Source organism: Eretmochelys imbricata, chromosome 1 (genome assembly GCF_965152235.1).
Source record: "Eretmochelys imbricata isolate rEreImb1 chromosome 1, rEreImb1.hap1, whole genome shotgun sequence".
Taxonomy (NCBI): domain Eukaryota; kingdom Metazoa; phylum Chordata; order Testudines; family Cheloniidae; genus Eretmochelys; species Eretmochelys imbricata.
The window spans coordinates 273,038,965-273,063,642 of NC_135572.1; the positions used below are offsets into that span (position 1 = coordinate 273,038,965).

Sequence of the window (24,678 nt, forward strand, 5' to 3'; positions counted from 1 at the left end):
TTTTTATTTTTAACTCAAGAGTTGCATTCTGAAAATAAGATCAGTTGCAGGTAGAAAGATCCTGAATTTAAAGATAATATTGTGTCTAATCTATTATGAAAAGGTGGTGACAGCCAGCCTTCACTACAAAGTCCTCGGGTAGCCTTTATAACTTTGTATTGGAAAGCTGATTTAGCTTAACGATTGACAGATGTATTTTGGAAGCAAAGAAGAATATTTCCTCAAAGGTTTTTCTTTAAAATTACCAGTGGATCTGATTTTCAAGTTGTCACACAGGAAAATTCCCTTTGACTTCAGGGATTTGAACCTCAGTTTTTACAACAACAGAACTCTCACTGAAGTCAGTGAGATGCTGCATGAATAAGGATCGAGCAAAACTTGGGTGAGGACTTTGAGATATGCCCTGTTTTTATTTATTTTTTGTAAGCCAGTAACTAAATAATTGTGAATGAGTCCACATTTTCATTCTAAGCCAGTTCCCTGCGTATGTCCCTGGCTGGAGGCTTGCTGGATACCACACAGATTCTGATCCCAGTTCTACCAGTGTAAATCCACAGTAACTCTCCTGAAGTCAGTGGAGCTATTCCAAATTAACAATGCTGATTAGCATGAATTAAAACAAATCCTCTTTTATGTTTTTAAAACAGGGGTATTTTTTACTGAAAGATTGTGTGACAGTGGGTGTGTATGTCAATTGATGAATTCCCTTTTGTTTTATGAATAGCATTTATGATTGTAACCTTCATTGTGGTTTAGAACCTTGATGTTGTGGCAGGAACAGTGTGTGTCTAGGAAACTGCATCAGGACCACCAAGGGGCCTCAACACTGAATAGTTCTATCCTGGTTGCTATTGGCAGAGCCACTGATTTTTAACAACTCTCTGCCAGCAATGCCACACATGGTTGGAGCATGGAAAATCTCAGTGGAAGAACAGAAACAGAAAAAAGGCACTAGAAATTGCTTTTGAAAGTGAAATGCTCTTTAGAAAGGGGAATCATTCCAACAGTAGAATGAGAAGACACACACATCTGGAGAAAGGGAAACAGAAGCCTTCCCCAATGGACACTGACCAAAACCCAAAGGGCTCTCAAAAGTGATGAGGACACGGGGAGGGAGCGGGGAGAGGAGTTGTCTTCAGGTGTTTGTTGTTTTGCCTAGATCTGTACTCTCCTCTGCTAAGAGTAAAGTGTGCATATTTAAGAAGTTCCTTTGCAAAGCTGGTGTTCCTTACTTTATCTGCTATCCCCAAAGAGTAAAATTATAAACTGGAGTGCTCATGGAGGTGCAATTTGGGACAGTGAAAGTGGGGCATGCATAACCTGCTGCTGAGGGACAGCACTGGTTTCAGGGCTAAGGGCAATTGGACGTGGAGTCCCACATCCTCAGATAGGGGACCAGGCAGGGAGTCTGCACCCGAGGAGTGCGCCTGAGAAGCCAAAAGTAGAAACAATGTCTTGGCTCTGTGCAGACCCAGCTGGCTAGAAGCACATGGGATCCAAAGGTTGTGTTCAGTATAGCAGACTGGTAACCATCAACAAGGGGAGCGGGGGGCTCAACTCTGGCTGTAACAGACAGTACAATCTTTAAACCAGAGTATAAACTATAATTCCACCCTCTGCATTCAGACAAACCAAATTATCTGTTTTCCAAAATTACTACTCTGTTTGCCATTTTTAAACTAAACTTTTTCTTCTTGTAACCGGAAAGGAAATTAATGTTCTCAAACCATAAAAAATATTCCAGATGCGGAAACAATAAGTCTGCTGCATTTATCTGCAAATGCTTGATAAGGCTCTGGTTTTCCAGATATGGGATTCATCCGTTCTTTCTTGGAGTACTTTGCTTCAAACTGGGGACGTATTTCTTCCTAAAAAAGAGAGGAACAATTTTTACATACAATACAGCTAGGCAACATCAAACTTCAGATCACTTTTTTCATAAAATTATTTCTAGTAATACTTCAGTGATGTTAAGCGCCAGACACTTATATCAGGAAATCAGTTGGGAAATCAGCAGCTCTTAATGAGGAAAACAGATCACTGTAAGAAAAAGCATCTAACTTCACTGAATTACATACATAAAATTTAACAAACTCCCCAGTTAGTTACTATCAGAAACAAGAGTGTTTGAAAATGTATATCTGTAAACAATATTGTTTCAAAGATGACACCAGGAAATTTTCTAGGATTTTGATAGTAGACAGTAGCAATTCGGCAAAGCAGGAATAAAATTGAACTTAATCCTGTTTCCAAGCTCACTTGTAAATAAAACTGCTTGCTAGATACTTGTGTACCCTCCGAGTTTTAGCAAGAGGTTCCTCACAGTTTGAAAAAGTATCTTGCGCCTCATTATAACTGATTTATCTCTGAATGTGGGGAAAGTTAGATAAAGGGCAGTATTTAAAGCTGTTCCTATTTGCAGAATTCATTCACCCCTTACTCAGGCAACATTCTCTTTGGCCCTCATTTCCAGCTGCATTAAGTGGCTGCCTCCAGCCCCCTTGCTCTCTCAGCTGTGCCCTCTCTTGTGGATAGGGAATTCCGATAGGATGCTGCTATCCCCCTGTAGGCTGTAGTCTGACATCATCACTCCTTTAAGTGACAGTGGAAGACAGGCACAGCAAAACAAAACAAAACACAAACCAGCCCTCCAGGTTGTCTCTGTCCTGGGAGAGAATTAGGACAGGTTTGTACTTGCAATGGTGCAGCTCTGCCACTGCAGTGAAGACATTGCTATGCCAATGGAAGAGCTTCTCCTGTTAGTGTAGCTAATCCACCTCCACAAGAGGCGGTAGCTATGATGACAGGAGAAGCCCTCCTGCTGACCCAGCGCTGTCTACACAGGTGGCTAGGTTGGTATAATTGCATCGTTCATGGGAGTGGACTTTTCACACCTCTGGTCGATGTAGTTATGCTGATGTAAGTTTATAGTGTAGACCTGGCCTTAGCCTCTCAAAGATCCTTTGGGGGAAGAGGGCAGTCCTAACTGAAACAGACACAAAACAACACAGATGCCCCCTCCCAGCAAGGAGGCTACAAAATAGGAGAATACCCCTGTTCCCCTTCCCAGCCTCCAAGCCCCCTGCTCAGCTCCCCCCAGCCTCCTGACTCTCTTGTCTCCCTTCTCTTCCCCCTCTTCCAGCCCCAGCCAGTTGGGGAGGCCCGGGAAGGCAAGGGTTGGAGAGCAAATGTGCCCCCACTCACCCAGCAGCGATGGCTCCTGTCCTGCGTCCTTGCTCCTTGCAACCTGCTTCATGCACCAGGTCGCAATGCCACTCACTCAGATTTGGCCTGGCTGCTCCACTGATATCCATAATGCTAGGTAAATCCCAATCCCAAAGCCAGGCTGGTTAAATTGTAAAGGGGCTGCATGCCTAAGAAGCGCGCAAATAACTAATACTGGGGCACCAGAGCTCATGGAAAGGCAGTTTGAATGCTCATAATTGTTACAAGGTTTTGTTAGTTTCTTTAAGTGTCTTTTCAATGAGAGGAATCCACCCCTGTTGGGTTTGAATCTGGACCCTTCAAATCAAAATTCAGCACTTCAGCCTCTTGAACTTTTCTGTGCTCCTAATCAGTGTGGGCTTCTAACCAGTAGGAGGCAAGCCTAGGGTTGCCAATGCTGACTGAAGCTATTCTGGGAGATTTTTCCCCCCAAAATGATGTAATGTCATTTGCTTAAAATATCCTATTAAAATCTCCTGGATTGCTTTCCATAGTCATTGGGAGATCAATGCTGATTCCAGGAGACTCCAGGCCAATCCTGGAGGGTTGGCAACCTAGGCAAGACCAATACAGCTTAGTCCTAATTAGCATCTTAAGTCTTAACAGCACCATTTGAAGCCACTCTCACTATTACAGGTGACCTTTCACTGGCACGCTCCAGCAGATTCAGGACCTAACTATCCCCTAGACCAGTGGTGGGCAACCTGTGGGCCATCAGGGTAATCTGATTGCAGGCATTTTGTTGACGTTGACCATTCGCAGGCACGGCCCCCCACAGCTCCCATTGGCCAGGAACAGCGAACTGCGGCCACTGGGAGCGGCAGGCGGCGGTGCCTGCGGACCGTCAACGTCAGCAAAATGTCTCACGGCCTGCAATCGGATTACCCTGATGGGCCGCATGTGGCTCGCAGGCTGCCCACCACTGCTGTAGACACATTGATAACAGTCCCAAAGCAATCCTGGGATTGGTCTGACAGCATGTGTGCACTGCCAGTGAAGCCCTCTGCTGCATAGGAGTCTGTTTTAAGTTCTTTAGCAGCCCCTTTATACTCTGGGATTCCACAGGGACTCTCCACTTGGCCCAAAGCAGCCATTTGTTTTCCTTTGTGTTTTTCACTTATTTCCCTCACCACCAAGGTTAAAGAAAACCCATCTTGTCATCAAATAAGCAAATGTAACATTATGTGGCCTCTTCCCAAAGAGACAAATTCCGTCCCTAGGCTGAGAAGTCTGGTTCTGTGCTGGGAAAATCTACAGTGACCCTGGGGAAGGAATTCTTTCCCACAGGCAGCAGATTAGCAGTCAAGCCACTGTGACCATTACTGCAGCCTAATGACTATTGTAGCCCTCCCACAATGGCAATGAACCCCTTGTGGAGGAAAGGAACATAGCTCCGCCTGCCATTCTCTGACTCTGCCCACAAAAGAATCCTACATGCCTGGGAGCAAGGAAACTCAGAGCAGCAATGCTCCAGGCCATGCAGGGGTTCCAAATCCACCTTGCAGGTTCCTAGCATCCTGCCCTTTCCCTGTATAGTTCCATTGCCATCAAAGCCCTCCATGCCTGTGTGGCAGCCACAGCAGAAGGGAGGTTGTGGCTATTTTTCACTTCCCCAACCTCCTATCCTAGTGGATTTTCCTTCACTGGGCATTGGGTGAATTTAGCTGCTTCACTGCAAGCCTTCTGGGCAATAATATTGTTATCCATTTCAGTGTCTGTATGGCACTGTGTTTTACACCTACTATGATGTGAAAACAAAGACCAGCCAGACTTTTGGGAGCTGTGAAAACCTTTTGAGGTTCCCCATCAGTATTCTTAGCAGCTATCCAAAGCAACACCTTAGGAAGCTCATCTTGATGTTGATGGTTGATGTATAGTTATTCAAGGGCAGGCAGGAAGGTCAACCTTTTGCATTTTTAAAAATCTGAATGTCTATGGACTAAAAAGTAATTGCTTTAAAAAAATTAAATCATGCTGAAAGATTTTTTTAGTGTGATTGTTGCTAGTTCTACCACAATGGAGGCCAGATCCTTTTCGAACCTACATTGCCATAAACCCAGAGAATGCCCCAAAACTTCCTTGAAGTTAATTTGTATTTACATTGGTGAAAAATGAGAGCACAATTTGGTCTGCAGCAAGTTTCTTCACAGCTCTAGATGAAGCATCTTGGGAGAAAATGCTCATCCTTACAGAAAGATAAATTATAAGGTTTATTTTATAGCTTCTGATGTGAAAGAGAAATTGATAATAAAACTAAGGGAAAAATTGGCTGCTGATTTTTAACCAGAATCTTTTCTACCCAAGATTAAAGTAGTAAATTATCAACAAACCTCTTCTTCTTCCCAGTCTATCAAGTCCCAGTCATAAGCAATTACTGCTCGTCTTCTTTTCCAAAACTCCAGGAAAACAGTTGCTGGAGCACATAGAAAAAAGAAATCACAAGATCATTTTCAAATGAAGAAAATATACTAACTACTAGCATTATTGTTGAATTAAGCTGTTCCATAATTTTCGTTTGTTTGCATAAATGGACTTCTTTGACAGCAAATCTTTCTGATGATCAAAGCTGCATTCACAAGGTATTTCTTTCTACTTTGGCTTGTGTCAGACATGGTTGAAGCTTTGGTGATTTCATTTAGTGCTAACAGAACGTGTTTAACTTCCAATCAAATGAGTTACAGATTGAAAAGAATTAAATGGCTTCTGTGAGTCATCTTAGCTAAATTTAGATAGACCAATGGGAAAGACAAAGGTTTCTTGGGAACAATGTATATCAAAAAGGTAGCTTGCCTTATCAGAAGACTATTTAAAATACACAGGAATCAGTATCCAGAGGAAGCAAAGAAGTTTCTAATCAGATTCCAGTGCACATGCAATTCAGTACAGAGCTGCTGAGGAAACTGGAACTGGTGCCTTGCCTTTCTAATCCAAGGCATTGCCTTTAAAATACAGGAACAGATGTTTCTGGCATTGATAACTGAGTTAATTTTTTTCAAATGAACCACAATTACATAACTCACTGGAGTATAACGTAAGTACAGCACTCACTGCACTACAGTAGTCAGAAAAGTGGTTGTGCTTGCCACCGTGTTTTATATTGGCAAGAAAGATCGGGAAGTATTTAGTCAATTGATCATAATCCATGTCTTGGAGAGTCAAACTGGCATTGTTTATAAACACATTATTTATTTACACTTAAGCCCACTAAAATCCATGGGAGTCGTTCACTGGCTTCAGTGGGCTTTGGATCTGGCCCTTAATGGTCATGAGAGGTGCCAGATTGACAGCCCTGGAAATGGAAAACCTTTGTTTATTCACAGACCAGAGCAGGGATGCTCCCAGCAGTGACTGTGCAAGCCTCCCCAACAACAGCCTGACAATGTGCCTCAAGTCTTGTCCTAGAGGGATCACCTTAGCGCACAAGAATGCAGTTCATTTTCTATGCTGATTCAGTCCTTAGCCTGCCTACTGCCAACAAGAATGCCAATTATTATGGTGGTTTTTGTGATGCACACAGGTGATAGTTTTGTTTCCTAGTAACCGGATTCAGAGCATCAACTCATTTTATACAGGCTAGAAATCAGCCCTCAGAGAGTAATGACTTTTAGTTACTACCACGTGAGCTTGGATTCTCTCTCTCCCCCATCACCCCGCTCTACACTTTCAGGCTCAGTAGCGAAGTACAGCGAGAATGACTACTGTCCTCACAACTCCTTCCCTCAAAAGCACACTGTATTAGGAATCTTGTGAGATTTTCTGTCCAATTTTCTGAACTTTTGAGACTAATCCAAGATGAATCAAATTGTTTTCCCTTCTAATTTTTAAAGTACACAGTGGGGGAAAAATCCACAGTTAGTATCTCTGCCTATAAGAAAAGGAGTACTTGTGGCACCTTAGAGACTAACCAATTTATTTGAGCATAAGCTTTCATGAGCTACAGCTCAGCTCTGTAAGTTAGTCTCTAAGGTTAGTCTCTAAGGTGCCACAAGTACTCCTTTTCTTTTTGCGAATACAGACTAACACGGCTGCTACTCTGAAACCTATCTCTGCCTATGGCTCTTGAAGTTTCTTTCTGGTACTATTTTTCATTTATACAGTATTCACTACTATGATCTCCAATATTCTATTTTCTTTTATTGTATTACACTCTTTTTCTACTGAGGTCAGTAGCCCTTCTTTCCACCATTGACTATTATATCATATGTTGTTGATAGCTAATCTTACTGCATTTCTGTAATACTGAGAGCTTCTAAAAGTATCAAATTGTGAAATCCCCCTGCTTCCTTTCTAGTCAGATCATCTCTAATATCCTTTGTCATGTATTCAGCATTCATTTCTGAACAAGACAGTATAACATCATTCTAGAGAGACAACGTGGGTGAGGTAATATCTTTTATTGGATCAATTTCTGTTGGTGAGACAAGGTTACACAGAGCTTCCACAGACCTGCAGAAGAGCTCTGTGTGAGGTCAATAGCTTGTCTCTCTCACCAACAGAAGTTGATCCAATAAAAGATATCACCTCACCCACCTTGTCTCTCTCATATCATGGAACCAACACAGCTATGAGTCAGCAGTGTGCCCTTGTTGCCAAGAAGGCCAATGGCATTTTGGGATGTATAAGTAGGGGCATAGCGAGAAGATCGAGGGACGTGATCGTTCCCCTCTATTCAACATTGGTGAGGCCTCATCTGGAGTACTGTGTCCAGTTTTGGGCCCCACACTACAAGAAGGATGTGGATAAATTGGAGAGAGTCCAGCGAAGGGCAACAAAAATGATTAGGGGTCTGGAACACATGACTTATGAGGAGAGGCTGAGGGAGCTGGGATTGTTTAGCCTGCAGAAGAGAAGAATGAGGGGGGATTTGATAGCTGCTTTCAACTACCTGAAAGGGGGTTCCAAAGAGGATGGCTCTAGACTGTTCTCAATGGTAGCAGATGACAGAACGAGGAGTAATGGTCTCAAGTTGCAGTGGGGGAGGTTTAGATTGGATATTAGGAAAAACTTTTTCACTAAGAGGGTGGTGAAACACTGGAATGCGTTACCTAGGGAGGTGGTAGAATCTCCTTCCTTAGAGGTTTTTAAGGTCAGGCTTGACAAAGCCCTGGCTGGGATGATTTAACTGGGAATTGGTCCTGCTTCGAGCAGGGGGTTGGACTAGATGACCTTCAGGGGTCCCTTCCAACCCTGATATTCTATGATTCTATGACAACACGGCATATAACATTATTTCATCATACTTGCCATACTTCTGTTAGGATATTTCAAAATGTACATTTATCCCATATGCTCAAACAAAATTATTGGAAAGCTCTGAAGTTCAGAACTTACAGACATACTTTAGTATAGTTCTGCTACACTACTGTTTGCCCTCCTTTCAATCTGTCTTGAGATTCAACCTAACAGCAACCTTCTACAAAACACTCTCCTAGACAGGACTTCCTTGAGCACTTTCAGTCTAACTTGTGACCTTTTATAGTTCCGAGGCTGGCTTCCTCTAGTGGTTAATTACCTATTGTTCATCTCTCTTTTCTTACCCTACTTTATTTCAGAGCATTGATGAATACTCTAATTTCTTCTAACCTTCCTGAATACACTACTTTCTCCTGGATTTATATTAAAGAACCTCCTCAGATTCTGCCCCCTTTGACAGCAGAAGAAGGAGAATGTTTTTTGTTCCGAGGAGTATATTGGCATTTCTTATCGCTAATAAGAATACTAAATACTTCCACTAGTTTCTGTTTTTTAAACTTTGCATTTCAGCGACTGTTCCAGTGTTAATTCCTTTATCAGAGAACACAAGCTTCCCTGTAGTCAAGAAGGAACTATAATTAGAATTTTTCTAGTGTCTCTTAGCCTCCTGAAAAAAAAACTGTGGAGAAAGGAAGAGGTAGGCATATAAATTAAAGTCATTCAGTTGCTTCTCTGGTGAAGGATTCATAATGACTGCCTCTGGATAACAGCGCCGGTTGAAGATTGACACAATTTTGGTGTTGAGCTTCAAACAAAGCTGAACAACAAAATCATTGTAATATTCTCCCCCTCTATGTCAAATTTCATTTAAATAAGCAACTGCTATAATGTTACCTGACCTTACAAGAACTTGTTTGTTGCTTAATTTTTGACAAACATCAATTTTTATGACAAGTCTGTACAAATCGTGAACGTGTATGTGTGTGTGTAGTAGAGGATGGAGGTTTCTCATAACTTGGTCCTTAGCCAACAGCTATTGTATCTTTAGCAAGAACTAGTGTAGGCAAAATAAAATTAGTGACATTCCTCCCTAGAGTCTGTACTAATGTTTCCACTAAGCACAATATATCTTTTGGCATAAGGGATGACATTTAGGTCTTTTCCTCTAAAATAGAAAACTTGAAAATGTAGGGCTTGGTTTTCACAAGTGCTAAGTACTCACTATTCCAACTGAAGTCAGTGGGAACTGCAGATGTTCTGCACCTCTGAAAATCAAGCCCAGATGCTTGATAGGAGAAAGTATTTGTCCATTTCTGAGATTTGGTAAGCCTGGGTGAGAATATCCTCCCCAGAAAAATTCCATGTCTCTGAGGGTATGTCTACAATTCAAGCTAGGGATGTAATTCCCAGTTTGAGGAGACATACCCACTCTAGCTCTGATAGATCTAGTGCACTAAAAATAAAGCATAGCCATGGCAGTACAAGAAATGGGAGTGGCTAGCCACCTATCTACATGCCTAGCGAGGGGTGGCCCATGCATTTAATAGGATCATACATATACTTCAGGAAAGCATCCCATATCTCTGAGAATTTTTCTTGGATACAGGGGTGCTGGAACAATTTTTTTTATAGTGGGGGTGCTGAGAGCCGTTGAACCAAACTGTAAACCCAGTATATAATGGAAAACACTTCAAGTCAAGGGGTGCTGCAGCACCCCGCACATTCCTTGTTCCAGCACTTATGCTTGGATATAACTTGATGCCTTTCCCCAGAAAAGACAAGGCCTGAGGAATGACTGAAAAAAGACTCCTGAACTTGACTCAATAGCAACATATTTTAAATCTCTAGTTTTTCAACCAGGATATAAATGTCCACCTGGATACTGCTTATTTGACCCATTTTTAAAATTAAAATGTCCAGAAACTGAACACTAAAAATATAATTTCTTTACCCTTTCCTTCCACGTTTTCACTGAACCAGAAAAGACTTGATTGGGAAGAGTCAAGCCAAGACTCTGCATTTCAGCATCTGAAACTAGGCATGCTGGAGTTTAAAGGGTCCTATCTCACCCCATACATTTAAAGGAAAATGTACTAAACATTACACGAATCCAAAGAAAGACTTACCCCACACTGCCATGAAAACAGCAAAAAAGACAGTAGCTCCATTGTCAAAAAGGTGAGTTACCTGTGAATGAGACCAATAACCTGATGAGTTCATCATTTGAAAGTTCTATTCACAATTTATTCTGTTTTGTTAAAAGATTAAACTGGGTGGTGCTTAGGAGAGCCACTAGACTGACTGTCCTGAAGACCAACATCCTCTCCGAGGCCCTTACCCTGAATGGTGCTCAGCATGGGAGTTACAGGTGCTCAGCACCTCTCGGGGTCAAGGCCTGTATCAGCTGAACAGTTATTCTTGTATAGATTTATAACTTCTGGTGTAGTTCATCCTTTCAGCCTAAGGTAATTTGTTTTGAGAAGCTATGCACAAAAGATGGTTCATAAGTGCTATTCCAAGTGCTAGGACATAATTTTTGTGACTGCTGAATATATCAAGTGCAATTGCATATACGTGTAAATAAGTTCTAAAGACCAAATTCAGTCATAGTAAAAGTGGGTTCATTGAAGTGAAGTTAAATGAATTTGATCCGTCACTTGGAACTTTTTTTTATTTAACCAAGTTTATTGAAGATATTCACAAAATACTGAGAAAGAATAAACATTTTCTATTTGGATAGTTTAAATGTACCTTGGCATAAACACAGCTGTCTGACAACCTCATGAAGGGACAGTATTTATCACATATTGGACACATTATAATATCTGTAGCTTGGCAGACTTCTTTACTGGAAAAAGAGAGAAGATAATGGTTGATACTTTCATACACAACTATCATTCTTAAAATGGACCAACATATTTCTCTGAAATCACAGATGGTGAATTAAATTTCTCTTATCATACATTTCTAGTGCTTTCTGTTAATGATGTCAGTATGTTCTTGCTGTCTTCAACACTTTGAGATACATACACTATGACTGTGTAGGTCTTCTCAACTTCATAAATGAATCATGCCTTTCTCAAGAAAACACAGGCACTTTGAAATCTTTAGATGGCATGTCCTTTTATTTTTTTTTAAAAAAAGAGCAAAATCAAAAAGGACTAGAAAACACGTAGAGAATAGTCCTGCAGTGGCTGACAGGATGAGTTATTAGCACTTTTACCATTTCTAAATTGTCCCTGAGCCAAGAGAGGTCTCTAACAGAAGGAGATAGGAATATGGTGAGTACAGATTAAAGGGAATTTCATTAATTTCAAAGGACTCTTTCAGGCACTGCCTCAGGGTGGAAAGCAGTGTAGAGGTGCAACACCCCCAGAGGAGCTCCAGGTGGCACAATGCCTGAAGAGTGCCGTCTGGAGCTTTGGAAGCACACTCTCCTTGGGGTGTGACATTTCCTCTCCCCTCTGCCAGCCAGTCAGAAAGCCATGGCTCCACCATCTCCCCATCGCTGTGAGAAGCTAGCTTGGGCAGCACCCCTTGCTTTACATAGTCCATGCACTCAGGAGACCAGATGATATCCAGCCTATGTGCCAGAGCACAACACAAGGGAGACTTGATGCACGTTCTCCACTACCTTGTGAAAGCTGGGCACAATCTTAAAAACAATGTAAACACATAGGGTGTTATAGACTTGATACCATATGGTGAATTTTAAAAGAAGAAATAAAACAGAACCAAATTGTACACAACAACCCCAAATGTGTACAAATACAGGTAACGTCACTAATAAAAGTGCTCACTTTACCTGACTTGGCAGTGGTTCAGTGTTGTGACTCCATACAAAAAGACAAACAATCCAATGAAGGCAGCTGGGAAGAGCATTCCTGTGTACCAGCCTAACCAGGAAAAGTACAAGCCAATTTTCTCACCAAAATACCGTCTGTTTAAAACACAACAGAGCAAAGTTACCTGCCAGCTTCTGTAGGTTTTATTTAGCATTGTTTGCTAACAGAAAAGGAAGATTTAAGTCATATTTGAGGGGAGAAATTGGGGCTAAGATTTTCTAAAACAGGAGCCTAAATCCATACTTAGGCGCCTGCCTGTTCTTCAAAAATGCTGCACAGTCAACAATTCCTATCGAGGGCGGAAGTGCTGGATGTTGAACTTTTTTGAAAATGTGGTAATTGGTTCTGTATGTCCAGGAAACAAAAGGCCAGATGCTGCTCTCAGTTATACAGGAGTGTTTCCAGAGTAACTCTGTTGAAATTGATGTAGTTACACTGGTGTAAAATTGGTGCAAGGGAAAGGAGAATCAGCCCCAGAGCATTTCCAAGAAAAACAGTTACTAGCCTGTTCCATAACTGTTGTTCTTCAAGAAGTGTTGCACATGTCCATTCCATTCTTGGTGTTGGTGTGCCCAGTGCATGGCTGCAGGAAACTTTCCCCTTCAGTGGTAGCTGTTGGGCAGCTCTAACTCCTCCTGCTGCTGCATGCCACTGTGTTCAGGTATAAGGAAGGGGCAGAGCCAACCCTAGCCCCCCTCAATTCCTTTTTGCTGTAACTCTGATGAGGAGTGGTAGGTGGGCAGGTCGTAGAATGGGCATGTGCTCAAAGACATCAGTTACAGAACAGATTAGTAACTGTTTTTTCGTCACTGAATGATTCCACATGTGCATTCCTCTCTTGATAACTCACAAGCCATAGGAGGCAGGATTGGAATCTATTTCAAGAAAGACTGAACAACAACTCATCCCACTCTAGCATCATCTCTGGAGTCTTGAGCCACAGCATAGCAGGAAGCAAGTATGTGGACCAAGAACAAGATTGCCACTTGCCAGAAAGGCCACAGAGGCCAATTGTGACCTAGTTGAATAAGCTGTGACACTGTTGGATGGAGCGACATTAGTAGGGTTGCCAACTTTCTAATTGCACAAAACTGAGCACCCGTGCCCAGTCCCTTCCCCAAGGCCCCGCCACCACTCGCTCCATCCCCCGTCCCTCCATCGCTCGCTTCCCCCACCCTCACTCACTTTCACCGGGCTGGGGCAGGAGTTTGGGTGTGGGTGTGGGTTTGAGGTCCTGGCAGCACTTATCGTGGGTCCCAGGAAGTGGCTGCCAGGGTCCTGCAGCTCCTAGATGAATGGGCGGCCAGGGAGGCTCCTTGCACCTACTGGTGCCATTCCTGCAGCTCCCATTGGTCACAGTTCCCAGCCAATGGGAGATGCGGAGCCAGTCCTCAGTGCAGGGGCAGAGTGTGGAGCCTCCCTGGTCACCCATGAATCTAGGGGCTGCAGGGACCTGGCGGCTGCTTCCGGAAGCCATGCAGAGCTAGGGCAGGCAGGGAGCCACCAGGGTCCCTTTTCGACCAGGCATTCTGGTTGAAAGCTGATGCCTAGCAACCCTAGACATTAGCCAACTTATAGCTCAAGAGTATGCAAAATGCAATCCAGGAATAAATTCTTGGGGTGGGGGGGACTGACCTCTTACTCTTCTACCCCTGCTATGAACAACTGGGAGGATTTATGGAAGTGTCTGGTGTAGTAGGAAGAGAGTCTGAGACATAAGGCTTGTATCAGAGGCCTGCTATGAGGCCTGAACCAAAGCAAAACTTTGCTGATATGAAGCAAAGTCAGGTTGTGCGCAAGAGGCAGGCCCTGCTCACAGAATTTGGCAAGCACAGGGCTGATATTGCAAAAACACATATTCCTGAGAAGTGCTAGGCACAGAGCACTTATGCAAGCATATTCCGGAAGGATGGTACCAGAACACCTCGATACCAGCAAATTCCCCAAAGGTAACAGGAACACACTGACCCTGTTGCAAGCCTGGTGCTAGACTCTGGGGACAGAGCCACTCGGTGAGTGGACTCAGCCCTGATCGGTGAGGGCACTGAGTATGGCACTGTGTGGGGAAGATCTGGAAGCTGTGGGAAATGCCTAAGGACTCCAGAATGGCCATCGATATGAGGCAGAGTGCCGTTGTCCCAGCCACATTCTTGAGGCAGGTCCCATTGAAGGGTCGTGGTGATAGATGGGAAGATAGGATCTGTGCAGAGACCAGCGGGTGCTGCTGTGGGGTTGTGATATGTAAGATCCCACCTCCAAGTCTGACAACGAGGATTCCCCTCCTCTGACCATGGCGGGACTGATCCAGTCAGTGCCAGGGACCTGTGCTGAGAGCCTGGTGATGGATGGAGCGATGCCATCATAACAGGTTTCCCCTTGGATGGTACTGAGGGGCGACGTGCAGGGAAGACAACACTGGCACTGCTCACTGAAGCTGCAGCACTCAGCACCGAGTCATACTGGGTTGGCTCCGATGGTGGCCTGAGCGCCGCCTCCATCACAGGAATTTCAGCCTAGCCTCCCTATCCTTCTTTGTCCTAGGTTTGAACTCCCTGCAAATCTGTCACCGGTCCTTCACGTGTGCGTCCCCTAAGCACTTCAGGCAGCTATTGGGCAGGTCACTCACTGGCACAGGTTTGGAGCAAAAAGCACACGGCTTGAAATCCAGTGACTGGGACGTACCTTGGTACTGTGAATGGAATAAACAATAACGGGGAAAACAACAAGTCTGAATTTTTTTTTATATAATGCATTTAAAAGTTATTGTCCTAACACTGACAAATAGACTAATTACACACACACACAGAGTCTGGTATAGTATAGAGTTCCAACAACCACAACGGGTGGTAAGAAGGAATTGAGGAGGACTAGGTGCAGCTCTGCCCTTTATACCTGCACACAGTGATGCATGGCAGCAGGGGGAGCTTGAACCGGCCAATGAGTACCTCCGAGGGAAAAAGTTCCCAATGGCCATGTGCTGGGTGCACTGACACCAAGAGTGGAATGCATATGTGTAATCTCCCGAAGAAGAATTGATGAATCAGAGAGCATTCTTCTACCTTGCTTTCATATTTCTGTTTGGAACTTTGCTTACCAGTCTCTAGAAAATTTATTTTACAATTCCAACATGGATTGAAAGCGTACCGCACCTTGACCATGAAGTCCAATGCTTTATAAATTAATACATAATAATAATAATGAATACTTTAAAAGATCATTCTCCAGATTCATTTTAAGGAATGAGGAAATATAATCCTCCTGTGCTTCAGAAACTTTAGGGTCAAATCACAGCGGGGTGTCAGGTCAGTTTAAATGTATTTTACATCAGCACAACTTGTTATGCTCCTATTGAGGCAACTGACTGCCAGGGTCAAAGAGTGAAACAAACCAATGTTGTTGCCTTTAGACTACCTGAAACCATTCTTGGTCAGTCTTTTACACTAAGGAAGAAAACACGCATGTTGTTTCTCGGGTGAGAGGCAGTGGAGGAGAGAGAAAGAGTGAGCAACATTTGGCCTGGAATAAATGAAATCATCAATTTTAAAATGCATGTCAAAGAGTTTCCATCTTGAGCAATCCATCTGTCTGAATTAAGATTATATTTTGTATTTTTAAAGCAATGTGAAGACTGATCTACACTGATCATCATCATTCAAACTCAGCTTCACTGTACCAAAGGCCAATGTTGTCATATTGCTTTTATTCCTCTGTCATTCAACAGACCTCACAATTCTTCTGGCTAAAGAGACAGAAACATGACAGTAATATGGTCAATTCTGACAAGGGTAGCAAGTCTCGCTGTACAAAGACACACTGACATCAGTTTCAGATGCATGAGTTAGCTGCATGAGTGAACCCTGTGGCCTAATTTTTTGGCTGACAATCTGTCTGCTCCACTGAGAAAGATAATTTACATTTTATGAGATTATTTGCATCAGCACCTATTTTCACCGATGTATATAATTCAAAGTAGTGAAGCAAAGTATTAAAGACAGTTTTCTATGGCAAATGAGGGAGTTACGTATAGTATTTTTATGTTCCTCAGGTTAGGTGTTCGATATTAATCTGCTTGACTGCCAGGAGTTAAGTCACAGGAGACTGTTAAGGGAGAAACCAACAGAAAATGAAACCATGACAAAGATAAGACTCCTTGGGGAACAATCGGGAAGCTATTCATTAGGGATATCCCCTGCCTGCCTCCAGCTAGTCTGCTGTGGTGTATTCTTCCCAGACCAAAACCAAGGATCAAAGGGGCTCCTAAACCTTAAAGATGCTGGCCTCAGGAAAGAGGAGAGGGCTGAGTGAGTTGTCAGCAGACTGAATCTGGCACCCCAAACTGACTGAGACACATGGCGACAGAATGCCACAAGGAGTGCAGCAAGGAGGCTGTCATTCCCAACCCAGAGATGGGAATATGCTGGACCTACCTGAGCTATGGATAGATAAAGGTTAGGTAGGAAATATGCATATAAGATTCTTTGTTGCAATAACCTCTTTTTCTAAATTCTGTGTTTCCTATTGCAATTAAGTCCTAACTTTGTTGTGAAGAAGCTGCTTTTGAGCCACGTTAATTAGTCACTGGTTCCCTGAGAAAAAGGGATGACAGGTGCCAAATGCAGTTGAGCCTGTTGTGTTAACATGGTTGGTAAACAGGGGGGTGGGGTAGTTGCAGCCCAGAGATCCAGGCTGAGAGTGATTAAACTGCATGGGGGTTTCACCCAGAGTGAGGTGTAGGAAGCCAGGCCTGTTTCACCGGAAGGGTGCACTTGAGAGGGACAAAAAGAGATTTAAGGCATAGCTCACCCAGCAACTCTGACCCCCATAGATGAGATTTCTCCTGCTGATAATAGCCTACCTTAATCAATTACTCTCGTTAGAGTTGGTATGGCAACCCCCATTTTTTCATGTTCTCTGTGTATATATATATATTCCTACTGTATTTTCCAAGGCATGCATCTGATGAAGTGGGCTTTAGCCCACGAAAGCTTATGCTTAAATAAATTTGTTAGTCTCTAAAGTGCCACAAGTCCTCCTCGTTCTTGTGTTATGGTGCTTTTCACACTCCAGCACGGATGGTCTCTCTTTCCGCCCCCTTAACTGAAAACCGTTCCTGACAAACAACTTTTTTCCCTATTTGAACCCTTTGTGTCTGCTGGTTGCAAAATGCAGTGCTCCTCTTATGATCCAGAGATCAAGTCAACAGCTTCTTCTAATACCAAGGCTGATCTCAGTTTTAATTTGTGCATTAAATGGCAAAAAGAATAGGTGCTGCCACTGACAATCTAAACTTCTGCAATGTAGGAAGGAGATAACTGAGGCCACTTGTGAACACTTATCTTTTAAAGAGCACTCTTTACTGCCATTGCTTTGCTATATACTGATTTACATACCGAGAAGTGGCATCTTTCTTGTCACACTCACGTTTTACACTGTGACAACTCCATGTACTGCACTGAGAGTAAGACTGGAATCAGGCCCATATTTCATATGCAATGATCAGTAGTTCAGTATTTTCATTCTACAAATATATCAGCTAAATCTCTGCTTACATACTATTGTGATGAGCGCTATGGAAATGTACTCTATTTATCCCAGGCCAACAGAATGATCCCTAGGGGACCATTACAGCTGGCAGCAGTTAGAGCAGCTCTGTGTCTGTTCTACTTTACACTGGGGGCTGGTTTGGACTCTAGTCAGTCCCAGGAGACAAAGGTGGCTTAGAGCCACGTTTACCTTTCTCTTCCCATCAGCTGCACCAAGCATGAGCTTAGCTATGCATTGTTTCCTATTTTTGACTGTCACTATATGTTGACCAGAGATTTTCATTGAGCTGCCCAAAGTGTTGTCTTTTATCTGAGTGCTTACAGTATATTTAGCACTCAGTAATGTATATGGGTAGTTGAAATTATTCCTTTCAATGTGCATTACCAGGCATTTGTCAACACTGACTTTCCTCTACCATCATGCTGCTCATTCACGTAGCTTTGGTGGGTCCCTCTGAAGTTATTCAGCCTTCTCTTGTTTTGATTCACCCTAATAACATTGTATCTTCTGCAAATTTTGCCATCTCATGTTTCACCTCATTTTCCAGATCATTAGTAATTATACTAACAAACATTCTGTGTATCTGATAAGGTCACTCTACTGAAAACATTCCCTAACGCAAAACCTCAAAAGCAAGGAAATGAAAAGTGAAGTAATCAAATAGCCAATACTCTTGCTTCTATCCAGAGACACATCACTATTAGCACAACCACAACACTACAGACAACATGCCACAACCGTAACTTTATCCCAGTAGGAAAATCAGCCTTCCAAGACCCCTGTATGTAGAGGTGAAACTGAGCCTGACTGAAGTCAGTGGCAGAACCACAACGGACTTTCAGTAGGGCCAAGATTTCACCCTAGATATTTAGCAACAACACACAGATTTTGTAGCCTGTTAGTGTTTAGAATGATAATGCCTTGTAAAAGAATAAGCAAAGTCTGGCTTTAGCACTATACAATTTATAATTGGGGTTCTCTAAGTTTATCAAGCTTAATTATATGATTGCTTGGGATCAGGATACCTAGAAGGCACTCGGGAAGTTAGAAGAGAGACAGATTTGGATCTGAGCCAAGAAAATTTATTTAATTCATTCTTTCATTCATCCTTTGACAGTTCAGTACAAAATCCTATACAGGACTTATTATACCACATAAACAAACTTAATGCAGCTATGGTTGTCTAGCAGAGGGGAAAAAAAAGACTATGCACAAAGAGTTGGCAAGTGCACAGAGAGACTGATCCAAAGCCCACTGAAGTCGATGGGGATTGCTTTCATTCACTTCAACACAGCAAGGTCAAAGTGAATGAACTGAGGGAAGGGAAGAGAGAGAGAGAGATTGTCCCCCTTTAATCACTTTCAGTTCTCATGATTTTGAATGATTCTTGTAACAACAGTATAGAAATTAAATTTTCAGGCAGCAATGTGAGTAAGCTGACCCCTTCACAGCTGTTGATTAACAACAACGCATTTGCAATTGTGCAGAATTGGTACTTCTCATACTCCCCGGTGCTTCCAGGCAGAATGAACACCGAATTGTGCGATGCCCCTCAAATGCTGTTTCCGAGTTTATTTCTACTGACTAAGATCTCCATACTGGCCAACTGGTGTGATTAAAGTAAAGTTAATGGCCATGGAAGGTGCCAGACTGAGCACACTGGAGATTTAAGACTACATTTAATGGCAAGAAAAAACAAGCATAAAAGCAACAGCTTCTCTTATCACCCTGGCAATGTGACTTTAACCTGACTTGAGAGTATCATATCTATGAATGAGAAGGTTACTCACTATCCATAGCTCACTCAGTCCTTGGCCTCTCTAAAGAGTCTGACAACACAAATATTGGTTGGGAATGGTGGGTACTGGAAAGCTGGCCCATTAGGAACGTAACAGTTAACCCTCAACTCCCACTTCCTCTGGGCATGGGCTTTCCATAGCTTTTCTACAGTATCCATGGCTGGGGAAAGCTATGAAACGAGCACTCATGGCAGAATTAGTATAAACCCTTTTGTTTTGGGTACACAGGTTCACGCAGTTAGAACTGAGGTGAACAGCAGTTTTTGCTAATGTGGTCAACTGTTCAAGGTGGAAAACCAGGGCACGTGGCACGTGAGGAAGGAGAGGTGGTACGGAGGGATGTTTTGGTGTGGGTTAGGGAAGGGTGTATGGGAGTGTTTTAGCAGCTGAGAGGGGAGACAGAAAAGGGTGCCCACTCCTTTCCTGCCACCCTTCCTTCTGTGCCTGCACTACAATCAGGAATGGGTTTGTTGTAAGCCAACAGCTAATAGGATATATGGCAGTAACTTCAAAGGTCAGTCTGGGTTTGAGGTCTCCTTTTACTCAGTCACCTGTGAATACTCAGGAAGCGTCATACCCGTCACTAGTTCTCCTCCTGCTCATGTAGCCCTGTACATTGAATCACCTGTACACTCGTTGTGTAAACTGCTCTGATGACATTTCTTTCAGAATAATCTTTGGATGACACTGACTGGGAAGAGAAACTGAATGAGTTAGTGCCCTTAAATGCTATGCTTAGATTTCTAAAGGAAGTCTGTGCCAAAGTCCAAGTGCAATTGTGTGCTTACCCAGTTACCACACTTCCGTATATAAATGGCCATTTAAATGCCCGATGAGCCATTTTGCACACACAAACACCGAAAAAGAACACTGGATCCAAATTCTCTCAGACTTTAGGGAAACTTGGATCAGGATCTGAACTTCACAGCTCAGATGTGACACTCCCAATTAATGCCTTCTGATGATGATTGTTCCATGACACAATCACAAATATAAACTATTACCAAAGAACAACAGCCCTGTCTGCAGGTTACTTCAAACACAATTACCAGAAATATTTCAAAAAAGAGAGAAACAATCTACACTGTGAAACTAATGTAATCTCTTATACTAGGGAAATTTAAAAAACAAACTCAAAACTACTTCAATGCAATTACTGGTTCACCACCGAATCAATAGTATAATTTGTTTTGTAAATTTCCTTAGTGTAGACTTGGCCAATGGGCTCAGAAAGAAATGATAACATCTGAACAGTTGATGTACTAACTAAAAATATATTACCGTGCTTCACTTTGGTTTCTAGCACATTTAAAAAAAACTACATGACTCAAGCAAACCCCTATGACTGTATTCCTCTGTGAGCATTTTTTTCCCTAGAAAAAGCAAATTCCCATTTTATGAAGTTGCAGAAAAATGAGCTTTATGGAGCCTTAAAGAATAACTCCTAGTGCTTCCTGGGAATCTTTTACAAATCCTTCTATTTCAGAACAATTAAAAAAACAATAAAAGCAAAAGGCTCCTATCAGTTACAGTACTACAGTACTTTAAAAAAGAAAAACTAATTAACTCTATCAATTGCAGGCTCTTAATGGCCCACCCAAATTGCCAACATATCAGTATATTCAATGATGCTGCTACCTTTTAAATACAGATTTTATGTATAGATCCTTGTAGCCAGAGGTGGATTAAGATTTATTGGGGCCCTGGGCACAAAGAACATTCAGGTTCCCCACACCCTCGGGGCCCAGGGACACCAGACCTGGGGGGCTGGGGAGGCCATGGCCCCCACACTTTTATACTGTGAGAATTTAGGCTCATTTGTCAGAGGAATTAACTGAGCCCTTCATGTTTCTGTTAGACTTTCCTACCATCTTATCCCACTCTGTATCCCAGTACACAGTGCAACATTTTAAAAGCAAATAAAAACTTTTACCGTACGAGATCCAAGGGCTGGTATTTATACCACACGCCCCATGAGGCCCAGCACTCATAAAGCAGATGTCTGTGATTTTCTGCTCCATGGGTTCTTATGGAATTTTTACTTCGGTAGCTTCCCTAAAATACAGATTTAAATATTGAGCAAAGAATAATAGTTGCCAAGAAATCTCTGGAACTAGAGGTGTGTTTTAATGGAACAGTTTATACAAAATCCTTGCATGAAAACAAAAAGACAAATTTAGCATCGGCTTGGTTGAATTTGTTTGTCTTAAAGGTTGATTTTTCTTAGACCTGTATTTGGTAACTGGCATTGTTCAGATCACGGGTTGCAAACAGATGTCAGGTGCTCATGACCACCCTGTTCTTCCATATTGGTAAATGGGAGGGGGTTCCCAGGGCAGGCCTGATGTAGAAAAGAGGATTGCAGTATGCAAAAGGTTAAGAACAAATGGGTCCCTCCATGAAATCTTCATTTAAGGGAGATGCATGCTCAGCAGATGCAGTGTGTCTAGTGATTAGATGTTTATACTGAAATGAGAAGTGTGATTGCAGTTCAGGTGGGCATAGATTAAAGTTAGCATGGGTATGCCTACCTAAACTGCAATCTGACTTCCAGTTGTTGTGTAAACATACCCTAAGACTGGGAATCGGGAATCCTGAGTTCTATTACCTGTATTCTGCCATTAACTCAACAAGCTAAGCCACACTTACCTCAAACCTGTGTTGTAATGCATAATCAATTAGTGGTGTGAAATAACCATCCTCAAAGTGGTACTAATTGCAGCTCTGAAGGAGGCTGCTCACTTTGAGAGATATGTGTTTAACACGATACTGATGATGGAATTATTCCAAGTGAGGAGGTTGTGGGGATAGCAAGGGGTGTAAAAATACTGAAGAAAGTAAAGGATTCATGCACAACTGAAAGGTGCTCAGATGCCACAGTGATGTGGGCAGTGTAAGAACCAATATACAACAGATGATGTTTTGCATAATTCTGTTTTAATTGATTTTATTAGCTTAAAAGGAGAAGATTTCAAGCTTTCAGATAAAGAGTTTTGGATTTCAATATATAATATATGAGTAACTGTCAAAGTGTGATTCATAAAATCAGTAATGTTGCTTGTTAGACTGTGACAAGCCAGCTGGTGACATGATACTGGCTCCTCTTTGTTTCTAGCTGCTAAACAGCATTAAAAGGAGTTAAATGCACATTAAATACATCCCTAACATTGCTTTTCCATGCAAAACAATTGTGGTAGTTGCCACAGGGATTGCCAGTGGGAGCTCTGATTGCAAGTGAAGGAGTAGGAATGATCTGTGTGATTGTAAACGGGAGGGAGGTGGGGCCCCCAGACACACTCTGTATTTGGATGTGTTCCACACCATGAAAATGTTTGAGAATTTTTGTAATACATGATTGTTACTATAACATTATTCATGGCCACCAATGGAGGACAGTGTGTGAGTCTGAAGCACAAGAATTTTCAGGAAAAGCCATCAACATTTTCTAATGAGCTGAATTAAATGAAAGAAAGCACAGAAAATGCTCACACCATCTGTGTAAATAAGGAGTAACTTTTCACTGAAGCCAGTGGGGATACAATAGTGTAAAACCAGAGTAAGAGGAGACTCAGGCCCAATGATATTGGTATTAAACTTGAATTAAAAGCCAACAAGAAATGTTAGAAAAGTACCTCATGAAGAGGAAATGCAGCTTCATAGGAGCCATTAGTAAGCAATCGATTCAGACCTAAAAGTCAAAAATATTAATTTAATTACAAGCAGGGCTCGAATAACTGTAAAATGAGGAGGGCAAAGCACATTTTCATGATGAGAGTGGTAAATGAAGTTCAGTGAAAGATACAAGTAACAAAATACTTCTTTCATAGGTTTGTCATACTATGGTGGACACAAGGGAAGGATGAATACAACATTCAGATACTTGCTACTGTACTTGATCATATTATTCACAATCTACAATTCACTATGCTTTGAATTTAAAGCTTTGGGGGCCACAGTGAAGTCAATAGGGGTTGACTTTCACCCCAAATATTTTGGTCTAATAATCATATATTAAAGTCTGTGTGGGGATCTATTTGGAAACTTCATTTAGGCGAGATGCCACATTTCTTGGCATTCTGCAAATTTCAGACAAAACCTTTGAATTTTTGTATCGTAGTGTAACAAAACAGCCAAAAGCCTTAATCTCCATATGAAAATAACATCATTACATGTTTAACTTATTGCTCTGAGAGCTGTAGGATTGATGGCCTGGAGACTGAAGCTATCTACTGACAGATCAGCCACAAGACAGGTAGTAGCAGTGTGAAGCCCAACAACATACCTGAACTCTGACCCAAAGGGACCACTAATAGGGGGGCAAAGGATAGCTCATTCTCCCTGTCCATTAAGGCTTTGGCCCCTCAGCCAAGACTAACAACACAAGAGAAGTACTTAGTGCCAGCTGTGCTGAAGATGACTGTTTACTTGGAAATTTACTCAAAGGCCACTGAACAGCTATTGGACAGTGCAGTATTCACTTGGGGATATTCAAATCAGTGAGCTAGAGGCAAAAGACTCCATATTCTATTCTTAATCAGTTGAGGAAATCTTATAAGAATAGTCCAATGAAAAGCATTAATTTATCCTAAATATCATTTTTGCTGGTAGTATTAGTCTCTGCTATGGGCCACATCTTGGTTCTTGGTGTGTCTACTGTGTGAAGCCCACCAGAGCTATTTAGCCTGGCGAGGCTCCTACAGTCCAGAAGTCTATGCAGAAGACACTCTGATATTACAGCGGTGGGAGCCACATGGATGGATGGATGGATACTTGGATCCTGAGGCAAGTAGGAGAACACAGCAGCCCAGGCGCTATCTGCATGTGGAATATGCAGCCCCCTGACTCTTCCCATTGCTCAGGGGTGGAATCTGACTCCAGCCATGCTGCTGAGGATGACATCAGGGATGCATTGAGCATGTGTGGTGCTTCCCTAATTCTGGGAGCACGGGGAAAAAGGTTCCTCCCTGGCTTGTTGTCAGCTGGGGAAACTAAATGGGTTTTGCTACCCCAGCCAGGCTCCTCCAGTTGACAATTCGGACATGGAGCTCTCAGCCAGGAGCAGTGCAAAGGCC

General features: G+C 42.4%; 1 protein-coding gene across 1 annotated transcript in view; it reads right to left on the reverse strand.

Annotated features, from left to right (window-relative positions):
* Positions 1–24,678, reverse strand: part of ANO4 (anoctamin 4) — a 211,742-nt gene that overhangs the window by 50,925 nt on the left and 136,139 nt on the right. Inside the window, exons 9-15 of the mRNA XM_077807658.1 lie at positions 23,239–23,294; positions 21,540–21,661; positions 12,224–12,358; positions 11,170–11,266; positions 10,545–10,605; positions 5,556–5,638; positions 1,728–1,868 (exon numbers count right to left, since the gene is read on the reverse strand). Of these exons, the coding sequence (XP_077663784.1) occupies positions 1,728–1,868; positions 5,556–5,638; positions 10,545–10,605; positions 11,170–11,266; positions 12,224–12,358; positions 21,540–21,661; positions 23,239–23,294 (695 nt within the window). The remainder of the gene's footprint in view (positions 1–1,727; positions 1,869–5,555; positions 5,639–10,544; positions 10,606–11,169; positions 11,267–12,223; positions 12,359–21,539; positions 21,662–23,238; positions 23,295–24,678) is intronic.